Genomic DNA, 18,150 nt, shown 5'->3' on the forward strand with positions numbered 1-18,150 from the left:
TAAGGAGATAGAAAAGATGAACGTTGATATCCGGAGAAAATAAAGTATTCATTTTAATGCTCCAATCGACTGGAAAGAAAACCAATCTAGTATCAATTACATAGTAAATAAGAACACTGATATATTTAACTATATAAAAAGTAAATTTTATCATTGCAAAATGGGGGAATTAACGATTGAAAAGTAAAACAAGCGTTTAAGGAGTGCGTCCAGCGAGAAATTTTTTACTGCGTTTTTATGCATGCTCTCCCGTGCTGTAAAAACGTATATCGGAAGCAGCGAGCCGAAAGGCAATAAAGGAGCGTCATTATGCTTGTTTACGATTAAACTTTGTACTTTATCGCTCGGTTTCGATTTTTGCATAAACGCAAAGGGTTAATGCGCCCGTCTTCTGATATATCATAAAATCTCGAAAACGCGCCTGACGTTTTAAAGTCCGGTGGTTGCTTTACGGCCTCAATTGCAGCAAGTATCAACTTTTTTTTTCTTGCACCAATATCGCCGCACAAACGCCGCATTAAATGATTTAACGAGTCGACGATATAATATGCATACAGTTAGTTAATCGTGCTTCATAAAACTTGTTCGCGAAAGAAACCGCACACGCCTCTAAGAAGTACTTGAAACTTTCGTCAAGTTGTTAATCAAGATTTTTCGATGTACTCGTTCGAACAGCTTTGCATACGCTTAAAACTTGCAGAGTTAAAATTGGATCTCACCACTAACCATCACTGCTTTGAAATCTCCGAGAGCCGTAAAGAAATAAAAAAAGAAAACTTCCCTCTCCCATATAATAATAGCCCGCGTATTTTTTTCCAGAAAAATATATGAGTCAACCTCCCCCGACAGTGTCGTGCCTCACCCTCGTGTACAGTCTCTCATCCAGCCAGCACACAACACTGACAGCCGCAGGAGGAAGAAAAAGACAAAAAAGAGCAGTCAGATGTGATAGATTAAAAGCGACAACTTACTGGGCAGCTGACCGTTGCGGCCTGGGGAGTTGGACGAGGAGTGTTGCTGCGAGTGCGGCGAGGCTGTCGCATTCCCGGAGTCCGACGTCGCAAAGCCGACGGCCGCAGTCGAGCTTGGATTGGCCGCCGATGAGGGCAGACCGGTGAGTCCACCGACGCCGACCGGCGCGTTGACGCTAGCATTGCTGCCGGCGACGCCGGGCCCGATGTCCTCCCTCGCGTCTCGTCGTTCTGGCGGGGATGCAACTGCAACATTGGAAAAATCGGAGGTGAACGTTAGTTTGGTGACACTGAATAAACGACGATTCATTATTCGAAAAATACTCGGCTGGAGAGATGCCAGTCAGGAGAGATATTTGCGATGTACTGTGTCCCCGGCGTCGATGTGGGGAAATTAAATTGCATCGGAATTATTGGAAATAGTTGCCTGTATCGTATCTTTCGACGATTGAAAATAAACCGAGCGCCTATAGGTATATAGGCAGCTGTCTCTGTTTTATACACTCCTCTCGCCTTTATTGTCCTTCGGAGATAAAAAGCAGATACGCCAGCATACTTATATACGCGAGCGACTCGATATTTAGCTTCCGCAGATGAATATTTCTGATAACGCGATTTATAACAACGGAATAACAAGAGCCAAGAGTGACGTCTTACCACATCCGTATTTTTCTACTTAAACAATTTCATACACACAATTCTCAACAATAATCCCGCGAATCCCCGCAAGTACCGCAGGACATAAATATCCCCCGCAGTATATAACTCCGGAATTAATTAATCAATTTCAATATATAAGTTAAGGTGAATTCGATACACTGTATCGTATACCTCTCTCTTGCCAATAACTCGGCGGCAAAGTCCCCTGTTATACGAGAGCCGCCGGTGGATAACGAATAAATGAAGATGATAAGATATTTGAAGGTCGCACACATACACACACACAGTCGCAGGAATTTCCCTCCCCGTGTCCCAAGGCCAAAACTGATCACTAAAAGAACGAGGCATCAGAGAGAAACGGCAGCCTCGTAAATAAATTGCCCTGGTCGCACACAGGTGTGTACAGCGCTCGCCATATCTAAGCTGATGCCATATACGCGCGTCTATATAATACAGCCGCGTACGAGTGTCCCTCTCTTTGGTCATCGGCGTAAATCGACGGCCGGAGCGAGTGCGAGCACACTATACGCCGTGTGTATGTGTGTTTCTTAAGGACTTACTATACCCAGGAGGATCATTAGGGCTACCCGTGACGTCAGTGGCTCGCCGAGTGATTTAATGGCCGGGAGAGAGAAATAAGAGAGGAAGCGCGCTTCTTTGGCTTTGCGACGCGCCAGTCCTCGTTGCGTAATTCTTTTCTTTTTTTTCCTCCTCGCCTCGCGCTGCGCGTATAAAAGCTCGGAGTTATATGCTTGTGTACGAAAAGGAGAAAAAAAGGCGACGCGAGAGCTCTTAAAGTTAAAAAGAAGCGGTGCGGCTGTTTGTTTTTTTTTCTCTTCTGCTTCTTTCTCCTGTTGCTTTTATGTATACGTACGAGCGGCGGCGGATTGTAAAAATGAGATTGGTGGAAGCTGAGGAAGACCGCTGGAGCTTTACGATGCGTGTAAGCGTTGTAGCGCTTTAATAAGGGTGCGCGGAGCTTTTGCAGGGATGATGACCAGCGAGAAGCCGATAACGAGGGCTTATGAGCCGAGATTATTTTCCGTTACGGCGGCCGCTGGCGTTATGCTGGAAATAACGATCGCGATTATTGCCGCGAGACTTTTATTGATGGCCAGCTGCTCGCTGCGAGCTTGCGATGCTTTTTCACCGAGCGCGCGCGAGCACTTATAGAGAGAGAGATGAGAAATAAGTCGGCTCTTCGAGCGCTGTTTTCCCGGAGATAATGATAACGGCTCTCTCGTATTAGGACTTGGAAAATATCGAATTATTACAGAGGAGCACAACGATTGATTAATGCGGGCATTACCCTTCGGTCTATACTCGAAACAATGATGCAACGTATTGGACGGAGGGATAAGTGGTTTCGTTCACCTCGAAATTAATTCGATTCCAACACAAGGAAAAACTCTCGGCCAATTAAGCAAAACGACCGTTCGGCCCAATTTTCCCCGCTATCTCGCTCGCCGTCATCCGTCTTGCAAAGTATCATCCAGCCGCTGCGGGTCTACATCGTCAAGGAACATTCGCATGTTAATTCGGCCGAAAACTGCGGAGATTTTCCTCGCGCGGCCGCAGCATAGCCAACTGCAAGTGAGTTTGCAGCCGCACGGGCAGATTAAATATTGTCCGTGTGGCTGGGCTTGTGTAGGTGTCTCTGTATATGCATATAGATTGCAGCCTTTCTCCTCGTGCGGCTTTGCTCCCGCGTACTCCGCCGACTCAATTATTCAATGTGGCGATATGAAACCGCTTGGCCCCTTTCTGTTTGATCAAGCCTAACGCCAGCCACACGGAATCCGTATCGCGCGCAAGCTCTCTCTCGAGCTGGTCATTTTTTTGCGTCGCACCTCGTTTGTTTCGGGTCGGAGCTTTAAAAGCTAGTTTCCTAGAAGGGATGAAGCGTGAATATGGCTGGTAATCGTCGATTGAACTGAAAAATAGATTCGCGTGCGCGTGAGCGTCATTATTTCAAATGAAAGCGCAAACGAGTTATTGAATCTTTCGGCGATTTTCAATGTTCGATTGGTAAATCCAAGATAGACTTGTATCTTTAAATATAAACAACGTTGATCTGCACGGACTATTTATTTCTCTTTCGGACCAGAGCGGGAGCGCTTTTATTTTTAGCGCTTTGGGAAAGGTATACGTGAATACCTGATGCCTTTTAGGGCTTTTGTTACTTTTGCGCGTTCGCGCATCACTTGACAAAGTTGATGATCGGTTTATCGAGGATGAACAATTTGACGAGAGAAGGAGAGAGAGAGAGAGAGAGAGAGAGAGAGAGAGAGAGAGAGAGAGAGAGAGAGAGAGGATACCCGAGTACGGAAAGCAAAGAGACATAGAGAAAGCTAGCTGCAAAGCCAAAATTCGAAGCGCGCCAAGTGCGGTATCGCGTTCCACGACCTCGACACTTTTACGTAGGAATACTCGGCGTGCTTGCGTTTTTTATTTTCACCGAGCTTGCAGTCGGTTCGTTAATTTTTTAATTGTACCGATTAGCTGATTCGGGTATTATTCAACACCGATGTTCAGTATATAGACAGAATAGGAATAAAAGAAAAACGAGCATCGAAAGTATTGGCTTGTTCGATATTGCGCAACTCATCTCTTCGGCCCTGTGAACCCGTCGCTGCTAAAAATTATCTTGTCACCAGCAGACCAACGACTCTGTAATGTACTATTCGGGCCGTGGAGCATTTTACTCGAATAAAAAAAAAAAACGGGTTCAGCGTAAAAAAGACAAAGGCACAGAGGAACTGCTGGGCGTGTAAAGGGAAGTCGGCACAGAGTGAACGCTAGAGAGATAGAGAAAACACACACTGAGCGCTAGCGTTTCACGTACAAAGGGATCCGACCAGTGGACCTCCTGCCGCTGAACAACAACAGCAGCAGCGGCAGGGCTGGAAGTGCTATTGATTTGTAGCACCTGACTATAGGCCGCAAATTAGATTCTCCGGCCAATCGATTGTCGCTCGGGAGACTGCGCGGGCGAGCGACAACAAATCTATTGTCGAGCGTTGATTGGCCCATTCGCGGGGGCCCGATCGAGCACCAGACCAATTGAAATTAATAGTCTCTTTCGATGCCGTTTCATCCCTCGCTCGCTCTCTGACTTTTGTGTTATCCTTCGCCTTCGTTATTCTTCTCGGCTGTTTCTTTATACTTTCGCTCGGTTTGTGAGCTTCCGACTAGTTTCCTCTACAGCCGACGCTTTGTGTGGTGCTACGTTATACTTACTGCTGCAGGCAAAAGCTGTTATACCTGGGAGCGTGTATGGTTGTGCCGCTTTTACCGTGTTATCTCGTTTGGATTTTTATGCGCGTTTCGAGCGAGCTTGCGATATCCATAGCTCTGATGCAAAACAGTTCGTAATTAGGAAAGTTTTCATATTCAATTCAGCACAGCAGAGGTACTTATGGGTAAGCTCGTTATTAAATTGAAAATATTTATAGCTGTTTTACAGTACTAACGCCGAACGAAAAATTGATCACCACCACCCTATTCTGAAATGCACAAATAGCCTAGTACAATCTCATCAGCGCGAGGAATTAATGAACCAGTCGGATATGTCACGATTCGCGCAAGCGCAAGCGCGGCTCGCAAGCGCAGCTCGCATAATAAAAGCTCGCGCTTGGCGCGGAGAGAGCTATCTATGTACGTAACCCGGATGTGAAGGTATATAGGATCGACGGACAAAAGCTGAAAATACGCGACGGCAACGAAAGTCTCCGAGCAACTGTCTCGCGCGTTAATTAGATACTTGGACAGTTTGTATCCGCGCGTAGCCCAGAGCCGAAAGTTATTTCATTCTCGTTTGTGGCTGATTTATTTGTCGCGCCCAGTTTGGGCTCTTCCGTCCGGCGGTGTGTGTCTGAGAAACTATAGATCTAATTGCGCTAATTTATGGCGCGCATTCGATTCAAGAAAGTTACTTTTGTGAAATTCACTCCACCGGAAAAAAAGTGCACGCGTTGAACGAACGTGACTCTGAACATTTTTTCCCGTCAAAGTACGACGTACACGAGAGTAAACAGCGCACGTAAAAAATCGATGCAGAGTAATTCGAGCTGTCGGGAAAAATTAATTATTCCGTGGAAATTAATGAAACTGCGCGCGAACGCGCTGCCGAGGCCTGGGAACTGATACCGTTAGATTGTGTTTTTAGTAACTCCGCGTATAATTATGCGCCGGTGTTACGTTACATTAAGTCCAGTTGGTTAGTATACGCAGGTGCCGTGTGTGTGTGTGTGCTCGCCCCGTGCATCCCCATTACGTACCGAATACACCGATGCATACGCGTACACACATGTGTGTGACCTGGTTGCATTCGCTAAGGTTGAACAAGTTTTAATCAACGGGATGAGGAACGGCGCGGATACATAATGCTGCAGCCGCTTTTTAACGCCGAATTAACTTTTGTGCATATCGCCGACTTTCGAGGCCCGGAGTATTCGTATCGATGTTTCTGTGTTTTTTTCAAATGTCCATTGACACTTTTCCAACTTGCGAGCTTCGCGGCCTTTTTCCAGGTCGGATAAGGTTAACGAAGTCAATCGACTTGAACTAATCGGCTTTCAGCGTATCGACGTGCAGTCTCTTTTGTACACAGTAGTCTGGGCTACTCATCTCGCCTGGAAGCGAAGAACAAACAGATACGAGCGAATCTTTTTGCAAAATATTTTTGAGCTATTTTCAAAGCTTTATAGAGATGCTGTGGGAGAGACGACTTTGTTGGAAGTTAATCTTATTTGAATACATTACGCGTGCTATTTGTGCCGGGAGAGATAGCGAATACACTGTGTATACGAGGTATATAGGATAGGAAATCGAGTTGAACTCGAACGAATGGAAGCGATGGATCGTGTAGGCAGAACCAGAATAGTATTCATTACTTGTGGAAGCTCAAAAGTTTGTTCCAAACTGCGTTTCACATAATCCTATTACCGCGCTCTGCACAATGACTCAGCAACAGATGTGGGATTAGACTTTTCTACTCCGTACGATCGCTCTTCCTGAGACGTTTAGTAAAAGCAATTATTTTTTCTGCTTAGACTTTCGAACCTTTTTATGCAACGTTGCAGATATAACAAAAAAAAGAAAAAAAAAGAAAAGCTCAACATCGGCGATTCATATCTTCCATAAACAATGTAAATCTGCGAAAACGCGTTTCAAATCCAGGCCATTCACGTGCGCTATTTTAAACGTTGAGCCAGTCAAGTAGAGTCTATTATACCCGGATAAGACGATCTGCGCTGCGGAGAAAGTAAGTACAGATGCATAGGTGGCCTGCGCAGTGAAAAAAGCTTCGGTGCGCGGTTAAGAGCAACCGCGGCGACATTCAAAATAGCCGCACGCTCTTCTCTTTGAATCGCGCGCAAGTTTCGAGGGGAAAGTCTCATCGACATCGCCATTAGGAGAATATGATAAACAGGAAGGCCGTTATAAAGTCCCGAAGAGGAAAAACTTTATAACGGCAAGAAGGCATTGCGCTAATGACGTCGGGGGGTAAGTGCGCGCATCGACGCGTTGGCGGTAGCGGCAAATGGACGGCGAGGGAGTTTCGCGCGCTCTCACTCTCTCTCTCTCTCTCTCTCTCTCTCTCTCTCTCTCTCTCTCTCTCTCTCTCTCTCTCTCCTCTCTCTCTCTCTCTCTGTAAACCCCTTGAAATTGGCAGCAGTTCTTTCTCTCCTTCTCTTACCTCCCTTCTTATGGCGACGATGAAAGCGCGTATATAGAACGAGTATTACGAGTCTAATTACACACGCTGGAATAGAGATGCTGGCTGTGCGCGTATACGCCGAAGGGGAGGAAAGAAAATTAGTTGGAGAGAGAAAGAAAAGAAAGAAAGGGGAAAAGAGAGTGCCGTTGGAGTGCGCGGAGCTGTGTTATCGTATTATCACCGGGAGGATCTATTGCGATTCTTTCACGAAAATGCATTGTGTGCTTTACGTGATTTCGCGTACTTTCGACTGTTTTAGACGTTTGCTTTCTACTATGGGCTGAAATTGTTACTCGGTATTATCGCGAGAGATTGACAGTAAAGCTTTTCACGTCGGATAAAAAATAATATTTCACGATAAATTCTGACGTGGAATTGATCGGATGATCATCAAACTTTATAATATGCGTTAATCGCGCATTATACCGGGATTTATAATTTTAAGCGCAAGCTTGATTACGTAAATTTCATTGGGAATGACGTGTGCGCATGAAATAAATAGAACACGCCAATATTTACGTTCGTACGATTTGATAATCCAATTATTAACCTACATGTGAATTTAATCGATTTACAATTTCGGTCGCAATGAAACGTAACAAGAATAATCCTTATTGTGATAACCAGGTTTTAACACTGCAATCGGCCAATCGATGCGAATAGCGTTATACAAGTATGCATACATACATGCGCGTTGAACAAGATTTCAGATAGGTAAAATTAACGATGACCTCAGCCCTAAATTTTTGTCACCAGTAAAATAGCGTATAAATTATGATCATCACGTGCATTATGATTATAATTTTTTTTTCTGTTCAATTTCAATGAACCTATTATAGTTTAATTTCTAGTCTAATTCACGATTACGTTCTCATGGCCACAGGAACAGCCCGCAGAACTCTGTCTATAACTTTTATAAACAAGGGTCATTTAGACTCAACGTCGAGGGTCGTTCCAGAAAGCTCGCGGGGATAAATTGGTTCCTTCCTCGCTCTGAAGCATCAAAGCCAGAGTTCTCCTTTCTAAAACACATCCAGCAATTAAGTACCCCGTGTAAAGGCTTCTCTCTCTCTCTCTCTCTCTCTCTCTCTCAAAAAAAAAAAACAATGAAACACAATCCCCCCAAAAATCTCGTTTTCTTTTCAGCCCCTCGCAGCTCTCAAGGTAAAGCGAAATAACGTTATCTCATTTGTATTATCTTTGAGTTTCATTTACATCGTGTACCTTTTCGCGTTTGTCGTTTGATCTGTGAAGCTTGAACACGATCTCCACGTCATTTCGTACGTTTCGCGCGCGAGCACTGCTGCGCACGGTGGAAAATGAAAATATCAAGATCATCAGCGCATTCTCGTGGTTGACGGGAAAATTCGTAATCTCTCCTCTATTGCGTTTGTTTGGCTTTATTTAATATACTAAGCTGACATTTTTTTTTAGAAAACGGGAAGCGCGAGAGAGAGACAGCGTCACAAAGGCCGTGTGTACTGGCTTTTCCGCAATCTGCTTTTCTTTGCCGGAGAATATTACGGAAGAAGATTACTTGGTTTTTCACCGAGTCAGCGGCTCTGCTTTCCTTTATTAATATTTTTTTCAGCGAATTGCTGCAGGAGTATCTTCGTTGCTTTGTCGGGTAGTCGTTGAGCTGCTCGAGAGAGAGTTTTATCTTTAATTGAACGCGTAATTTTTATCCAGTAATTTCGATGAAAATGGGACATAACATTTATCGATTGAAATACTTTGAAACAAGAGTTTTAAAGTTCAATGAAAAAGGGTTACGTACATTATGCAGTTATCAGATTTCGATTATCTCGCAGCAGTCAAAATTTATGTACAAAACTACAGTCTGTACGTGACCTGACCACTAATTTAAGCACCGTTAATGCAATTTGATTTGGATTTTCTTGTATGAATATTTTGATGCCGTTTTTATCTACTGTTTCGGTATGAATTCAAATATCGAAATAAATGAGTCCGATATCAGAACAATAAATAATTCACAAAAAAAAGCAACGGTATACTACAACTCATTTGTTTGAAAACATGCAGTATCAATATTTAAACACTCAGCTAACTCTCCCCTACACGTAAAGCTAGAAGTATATCTCCACCGCAAGATTTTCAAACTACCCTATACCTACTCTTTACACTCCCGGGTTTTCCGATATTAGAAAACTTTCTCACATTCAAAATTCATTACAATCAGCTACACCGTCGTTCCAACTCTGACATATTCGAATAAAAGCGGCAGCGTAAAACGACGGCACCGTCGAGATTCGCGTGTATTATTGAATTTTCCATCCATCCAGACTACGCTACCCCCTACCGAAGCCCGCAATTTAATTCCCCGACTCGATTTCTATACACTTCTCTTCCTCTTTGCTCTCTCTCTCTCTCTCTCTCTCTCTCTCTCTCACTCTCACGTACAGTCATCGAAGAAAGCCGAGGCTTCGAGTAAATCAGTTAGACGAGCGAAACTGAGCTTCTAGGCAGCCGATCCGCGGGCCGTTTATACATGTGGCCCGCGCGCCGTGAAACGAAATTGCTTCTTGAATTTCGTTTCGCGGCAGCTGCTCCACGGGAAAATTACATTTGCGAACCCGTAAGACGGCGATGCGCTGATGTCGGTGCTTTGTCATGGGAGTGATATTTTTTCTCTCACCTTCTCGATGGTAATTAGTCGAGCGAGGTATGACTAACTTGTTAAGGAATCATACTTCTCGTTTCTAGAATTAAATCTTCACTATCCTTTTATCGCAAAGTGTTACCCAAGATTGCGCTCGCAACTCGCGGAAATGCACTCTCCCACTTACAGAGCTGGTCCGAGCAAACAGCAAAGCTTCTATTTACGCACAATTTTACCATCTCGACGTTCGCAAAACGAAAATCAAGCTCCACTCTTGAAGCGTCATTAAATACGCTACTCCTCGCCGTAGCGACTATCAAATTAGTACTTCAGAATGATCGCTCGTTTTCTCAGCAAAGGCACTTCAAGATTCTTCCGACAAGTTTTAAAAACTTTAAACTCCCCCGAGTCCGACGGAATAAGAATTCACTCCTTGCGGAGAGTAAACTCGCGCACAACAAGTTATATACCCTCGGAGCGCGCTGCTCGTTCCAGCTACATTTCATTTAACAAGAAGTAATAAAACCACCTCTTGCATAAAGGATGAATAACGGCAAAGTAGCAAACTCATCTGAAAAGAAAACTATGCGCTCAGATACACTGCTCATGTAGAGAAAGAGCGAGAGAGGCTTGTTGCGGGGGAAACGACACACATACACACAAATGCGGAACACGAGTTGAGAGCGCCGAATTACGAGCCGTTACGACGATGTACACAGAAAGTTTTTCCCGTGTCCTACGAGTGGAGATTGAAGCTGTATACGTAAGATCTATACTCGTGGTTCGTTTGTGGATATTTTAGGGGCTGTACGGTTCTTTCTTTGAGAAGGATTTGATGAGGGACAAGTGGGCTTCGAGAGAGATTAGTTTGGATGATAATTGCTAGACAATAGCTTTTGAGAGTCTGCGATTGTTTTGGAGCTTCGGGTATCGATCTGTAGTTTGAGATGCTTTGGTCCTCCGGAGCGGATTCTAGTACTGAGAAAAGCATGTCGATGCCGTTTTTTTTTAAATATAACATCGAAGCTAGAATAATTAGGCTAATCGAAACAAAGCTAATCATTGAACTGATGATTGTAAATTGGGCTTCATGAATATTTACTTAAGCGGCGCGCATTTCCGTGACGTGTATATCCATGAATCCATGACCTCGTAACCCATATTGTATTCCGTTTGCGATGCGTAGTTGTATAAGATAACGCGCACGGACAACATGATATTAGTAAGGGATAGACTTTGATGTAATGACGCGTAATGCATTCAATGAGATAACGCAGTATTAATTTACTGTGTGATAGTTTGCCCAAGTACAGTATATTACCCCTCCATTCCAAAATTTGAGCCATAACTGTAAACCAAACGGACACTTGATAAGGAGGATACCATGTCTTTTTAGAGTAGTGTACCATCAACATCCCACGAGCAATGAAAAAGTCGCGGAATTACGACATCCGTACTTCAACGATCAGCCCGCGGTAAATCGATAGCTCAGGCTCGGCAGTCAAGCGGCAATCGATGAATCCATAATATAAAAGCCGTTAACGATAGTCGGGGACGTTCGTACATCCGGGCCCTCTCCCGCGAAGAATTATTCGTCTCGCACGCCGGATTATTCATCGCGCTCTTCGATACTCGGAAATATATAACCGTAAAACTTTACTGCCCGCTTCCTGGCAGCTACGATCGACGAGCTTTTCGGCCCTTCTCGCTGTATATAGGCTTCCGCGCGAGAGAGTGACTCTTCTTCCCTCGTTATTTCGTGCGATCGTTATTTAGGACCGGTACGCGCTTCGGAGGCATTAAAAAGGACACTAGAGAGAGAGTGAGAGAGAGAGAGAGAGAGAGAGAAAGAGAGAGAGAGAGAGGAAAGTACCCTTTGAGATTCGTCGAAAGTCGAGGGCTGTTTATGTGCGCTGCATCGGATTTATGTGAGCCGTAAACAGATCCCGAGAATCGCCTTAGCTGGAAACGAATTAAGCCGGAGAGAAGAGTCTCTCTTTTTTGCCGCTGGTGTCGAGATTAAAGTTCGAAAATATCGAAAGCTTTTGTGCGAAAGCGAAGGATTCGGAATAAAAAACAATGGATCGAGTGCAGCTCTTCTGCAGTGTGCCCGCGTGCCTATGATTGATACGAAGAATATCCTGTGACAGTTTTCGCAGAATCCAATATTAAGGACCATCTGTCCGACAAATTTATCAATCATTCGTACACCAGATACTGTGCGCGCACTTGAAAACTACGCTACCTCTTGAAAACCTTCAGAGCGTAAAAATCTCGACAGCGCGTTTTAATATAAAATATTACGCAATTCTTTCCCTTTATCTCGGACTTTCCACTCTACTGGCTCACGCGGAAAGAGCGCATTTTCTAATTAGTCCTCTTCCGCAAATAAATGAAAACAGCGAGGTAAAAACGACTCGCACAGAAAGAGCGAGTAAGAAAAAACGAGAAATTGCAAAAAGATTCATAGTCGCGCGCTTTTTTGAAATTACACAACACGACGCAGCGAAACTAATGACGAGCTCGACTGCGCACCTCGTAAAGCTCGCGGGGAAACCGGCTCTCCTGCAAACGAGGAGCAGTTTCGAAGATGCGATATCGCAACGGTAAATCTGAATGAAGCATTGTGTCGTTGTCCCCCTTGGTCTGATTTTTTTTCTTTTTCGAAGGAGAACGGATGTCGAGGTGTACCGACTAACGAAGCGGATTTATGAGAAGGTTTTTACAGTTCTGAATATGCTTTGGTTTAATGAGCGCAAACGTAGTGTTGTTTCTAAGCTCGGGATTAGAAGTAGTTCGGGGAAGGATATTATGACGACTGCGTTATAAGCAGGCATAATTTAGACGTTTAGTCCCAGCTCTCAAATGGAGTAACTGCAAAATGCACTTAGCGCACTTGCGCCAGGAAATTATTCGCGGGACTTTTAAGCGCGGCTAATCCACACAGTGTACCCATTAGATAAGATACTCCACGTGACCTCTGGTGTATGAAAATTTAATTCGGCGAATCGAAATTATGCTATCGTTCCAAGTGCACCTCTTAATCGCCCTGTGTACACAGCAGACCAGACACACCAGTTCGCAGCGCATAAAACGACTCTGCACTAAAATTCACTGAACCAGAACACCGAGTGTATAACACTCGAGCTGCAAGATATCCACTGCGCTGAAATCGAAACTTCGTTCGACGAACGATTCGAATAAAGGACTATAGTTCGACGGTGCGCACTTGCGCGCGTCATCTCTTTCGTAAATCTGCGCGCAGGCAGGAGTTGGCCCGCGGCTGCACTTCCCCGCGAGAGAGAGAGAGAGAGAGAGGGCGAAGTTAATTCAATAACGCTCGCGCTCGAGTTTTCCTCTGATGGCTGTGTGGGTATAACGTACACTATTACGCCTTGAGCGCGACTACGTTATATTCCTCGGGATTCGCGCGTAAGACGCGAAGCTCTCGGATGTATCTCGGCTCGCCTTTTTCCCTGTCGGAGCGAGTTTGACAGTTATGTGCGTGTACGAACGTACATCTATATACACAGGAAACGTCCTGGCCGTTCGCCACGGTACATTGTTCCGGGGGCTGAAAAGGGCTTTGCCAGAGGAATGATGGATGGAAAAGTTGGACTGCGAGATTGTTGGGCTATACGTATAGCATTGTGTGCAGGCGCTGGATGTGTGGCAGGTTGTGTTTGTTTAAAAATTGCGCGCATCGATGAATTTCCACGCCACCGCCACGAAGCTAGTCGCACGACTTTATTATTTCACGCGATTGAAAGCTTCGGCGTATACGCACAGCCTAGTTCGGTTTCGTTCTGGCGCTTCGATGAAAAGTTACTTGTTGTGCGTTGCGGCTGTTTGATTTTAATTGTATGCTGCCGCGCTCCGGCGACGTTAATTTATAACAAAGTTGCGCTTTTGAATTATTCAAAATATGGAAGTTGGAAAATAACCACGGAGTTGCCGTTGCCCGGGCCAACTACTGTAAAATTCCTTTAAATCAGCTTATGTGCATCGCGATGAAACTATACTAATTTTAAGTTTAAAGTTTGGATCAACTTATACGTTTACAAACCCTTTAAAAAAATACTTTCTTTGTAAAAAAAGCCCATTGAATTATTAAAGAGGTTTATCCGAGAAATAAAAGCAAAACGCAATGATCTACCTTAATCCCTCTTCCATAAAAATAATTAAAAATTATGAATTCATAAAAGCCACACGACCCAACGAGCGCTTTTCTCATAAAACCAGTAGCGACGAGGACGAGACGACCATATCCTTCTCGGCTCTGAAACGAAAACCGTGTAATTTACTTATTTCCAATCTCAGCTCGGCGGAAATTACGTAAAGTTATTGCCGCGCCGCTTCTGCGCCGTGTCTTCCCATTTTAATTAATTCCGATAAAAGGGGCCGGCTCCCTTTAGAGGTCAGGTCGGCTGCGATACTCGAGCCGTAAACACTAGACGCTGAGGCTCGACGATAATCTGAGAATCTCGCGAATGGATCTTCGAGTGAGCTCTTCGCCAATTAGGCTCTTATTGAAGGATCAGGACGTCGGAATGTATAGAAGATGCTCGTCGTTCATAGGAATTGCATTCGAAATATTTCATTGTAGTCGTTAGAGAAGGACAATTTCGCACTGCGAGTTTTAATTATTCGCGGTAATTCGCGACGCAGAGGCTGGAAAACGTTTGAGGCGAAAAGGGATTAATGAAAATTTCAACGCGTTTCCGTTCCGAATTGTTCGATGAATAAATAATGGTGCTTGAAAGGGGGGCGGCTTACGTATTCTAGAATTTTAATTTCAGTACAAGCTGTGCCGTTTGTGTTTTATTCGCGGATAAATTTTTCAACCGCGAGAAAGTTGGTCTTCGGACCGACTTTTCGAATGAATGATTTATGAGTGCTCTGGATTAGCATTTTTTGCTGCAGCCAACTTTGAAACTGTATTATATTTTTTTTTCTCAAAAGAGCAGTTTATTTCGTAAATATCAAATGCTGTCTTTCATCAACAATTACCTTTGACGAAGAAAACAAAATTAGAAAGTCCTTTCATTTTGATTAAACTTTTCATGCGCTCACGCTCAAGGATGCGTGTATAAATTGCGATTTTCATGTAAATAAATTCTACTTTAGCTGGCTGGAATTTCTGCAAATTTATAAAAAAGACCTTATATCATAAATAAAATTTCTGGGTTCATAAAACACAATATCCGCACAAAAACTAATAAAAGTACGAAAAGTCAAGAAACTCGCCCCCCACGTCGAGCCGCAAATAAAAGGCCGGAAAATCTCGTATTCCCACGTACGCTTGCGGCTTCTTCTTCTTCCCTCCACACCATGTCCGGACGTGCTAGCGCGCGGTTTTCACGGAATGCAGCTCGAGTCACGCATAATTCGCTGATGAAAATCGCTGCCGTGCCAGAGTCTCGCGTCATCTTGCTCTCCCCGCGACGCGTCGTCGTCGGAACTGCTGCTGACGTTTCCGCGTCGAGATATACCGGACCTGCGCTGCTGTTCCGGTTGCCGCTGATAGATCATATATACGGGAGAATTCGCAGCGGCGGAGCAATTCCGAGCGTAATGGATCGAGAAATTAGCCCCAGGCTTTCTCTCTCGCTCTCTTCTCCTTCTATCCCTTCTTAGGCTCTGTTTCGCTCTCTCGCTCAGCCCTGAGCTTTTCCCGGCTGACTGGAGCCAAGGCTACTGCGAACTTCTTCCTCTCGTGGGCGGACGAGGACTAGACGCGATTTTGTATTTTTTCCGGGATCCACGGCGGAGCCGACGCTAAAGCCCTTCGTTTGGAATCATCGTAGCGGAGATATTCAGGAAGCGAGGGGAGCCAATTGGTTTTAAATGCCTGGGAAGCCTGGAGGATTTCGCCTATACTGGATATACGTCCTTTGACGGAAAGTCTTTTGCAAAGTTGTCGTATTTGAAGATTAGTATTTTTTCTTACGTTCATGGCTTCCGCCGTTGAGGAGTATATTCCAAGTTCTGTGTAATTTCTTCGAAGAAATAAAACTTTTTGGTCTTTAAAAATTTTTCCGAAACAAATCTAATCTACGTGAAACTATGTCAGATTAGAATCCTATATACTTATCGTTCGGTAATAACACTTGTAAATGCTTTTTTTTGCTTTGGAAAACATTGTATGACTTCATTCTTATAATATTACATTTTTCAAGATTCTTTTGAATGAACACTTTTCAGAATAATCGACGAAGCGTAATTTATGTCTGGAACAATACTAATGAATCACCGTTTGTTAACAACTTATTTACTTTGTTCGAATATTGCGCGTTACCTCTCGCCTATCTTTTCTTTGATTTCTAACGTCCTGGGAATTGAATGAAACAAGATTTCGCTTACAGTTCAGGGATCTTCCAACTTCTCTTCACCATTAATCAACGCTTCAGAACCGCCCGATCCGAGAAATAAGTTGAATTCCCAGAAAAGTTGAAAATAAATATTATTTTTATTTTATTTTTTGATGATAAGTGAGAAAGAAAGAATAGCAAAGCTATTAATCGATTATTTAACTGCATATTATACAATCTAAAAGGAATTTTTCAAATTATGACAATAATATGATTCCTTATATCCAATTTAGTAACGCGCAAGATTACAATTTATTAGTCTTGAATCTTATCAGGTTGAGATTCATAAAACTTCTTTCTCGCTACGATTAGAATGATTAAAACCACTTATAATATTTTTATTAGCTTACAACTGAACACTAGATGCTTTATGATCTTTTATTTGTTGAAAGACTGTGTATTGATTTTTTCGTTAATTGTATATTGCTTACCTGATTGTATGCTTTTTGATGCGTGCAGATTATTTCTGTTCAAGTGTTTGTTTGGACAAAGAAAAACAAAAAATGATAATATAAAATATCTGCTGCACATTTACGAACTTGCGATCGAAAAAGATTACACTTTTGGTGAAGTTATAAAAGCGTCCGTGTAAAGCTTCTATATACAAGTTTAATAAAGGTGTTATACTTTACTTATAACGAGACACACATTCAAAAACACCGTGTGATTTCTACTTCGTCGGATAATAAACTTTATTATGCAGCGATAAAGTTTCATTTCTCACAACGACTCTGTATTCTTTATATCTCACAAAATGAATAACTTCTTAAAAATCATAATCTCGAGAAATTTTACGATCATCTATTTGTTCCTCGACCCTTTCAATTTCAAACCGGAAAGTAATTGTTTTCGAATCGAATAGCTTTCGTATACGAGGAACATCCTCGAGCACACATAAAAGCTGATAATAATATATCGAGCTTGCACTCGTCCGCGTAAAGTGCACTTTTATCTATGAAAACGATAGCGCGTCGGTCGATACTCGCCTTTTTGTTTTATCTACTATCCGGAGCTCACTCCATGCCACTTTATCAGATTGGGCTTTTCTTGTAACTTTAGAAAAACAAGGTATCATACATCTTCATTTCGTGGGCGCATGCTATCGCGATACACTCCCGCAAGCCCTCGCGCGTATACGTGTATACACGATTTACATAAAATTTAATTTTATCGGCCACATCGCGATCATTGATTTTTCTGTCAATGAAACTGGAAGCCCGAGTGAAGTTGCTGATTGTGAGGCTTAGCTATGTTGACATTTTCTCGTTTGCTCGCTTTTATTTATTAATGTTGTCGAACGAAATGGTTGTGTGTACTGAAATTGAACTTGTATACGCACGTCTGGCATTGAGATTTAATTGTTAATAATAAAGATAAAAGTACGTATGCTTTTTTATGAGATTGTGGACTATCATGCATCTATATCTGCACGGAAGTTTGAAGCAGTGTTTCATAAAATAGACAAACGTTCATCGCAGTAATCTTGTACCTAACATCTTTTCCTTTTTTATCACGACCTGTGAAATCTGTCAATTTTGTGCATCGAATGTTACGATGAAACGATAAACCTTTCTTTCAAAAAAAAAAAAAAATCCCAACTGGTATAATCAAAAATACCGGATTTATGCAGACTCAAATTTCACTCATCGTCAGTGATTGTATGAAACGTGTCTCTACACGCTATATTATGATCCGATTATTGATTAAATGTCGTTCGTACATCAAGCTTTTTGATAACTAACAAATGATTTTCGCGCGACATAAGTGAGAGGAACAAGAGCGTCTTTTATAAACTGACGTGGATGT

At 43.1% G+C, this 18,150-nt stretch overlaps 1 protein-coding gene across 16 annotated transcripts in view; it reads right to left on the bottom strand.

Annotated features, from left to right (window-relative positions):
* The window catches only part of LOC100121029 (calcium/calmodulin-dependent 3',5'-cyclic nucleotide phosphodiesterase 1), a 151,341-nt gene that overhangs the window by 25,659 nt on the left and 107,532 nt on the right, over positions 1 to 18,150 (bottom strand). For all 16 annotated transcript variants that reach the window (XM_031923156.2, XM_016982152.3, XM_032596943.1 and 13 more), the window contains one exon: positions 972 to 1,217. In XM_031923156.2, coding sequence (XP_031779016.1) covers positions 972 to 1,217 — 246 coding nt within the window. The remainder of the gene's footprint in view (positions 1 to 971; positions 1,218 to 18,150) is intronic.

Source organism: Nasonia vitripennis, chromosome 2, assembly GCF_009193385.2.
Source record: "Nasonia vitripennis strain AsymCx chromosome 2, Nvit_psr_1.1, whole genome shotgun sequence".
In the NCBI taxonomy this organism is placed as follows: Eukaryota; Metazoa; Arthropoda; class Insecta; order Hymenoptera; family Pteromalidae; genus Nasonia; species Nasonia vitripennis.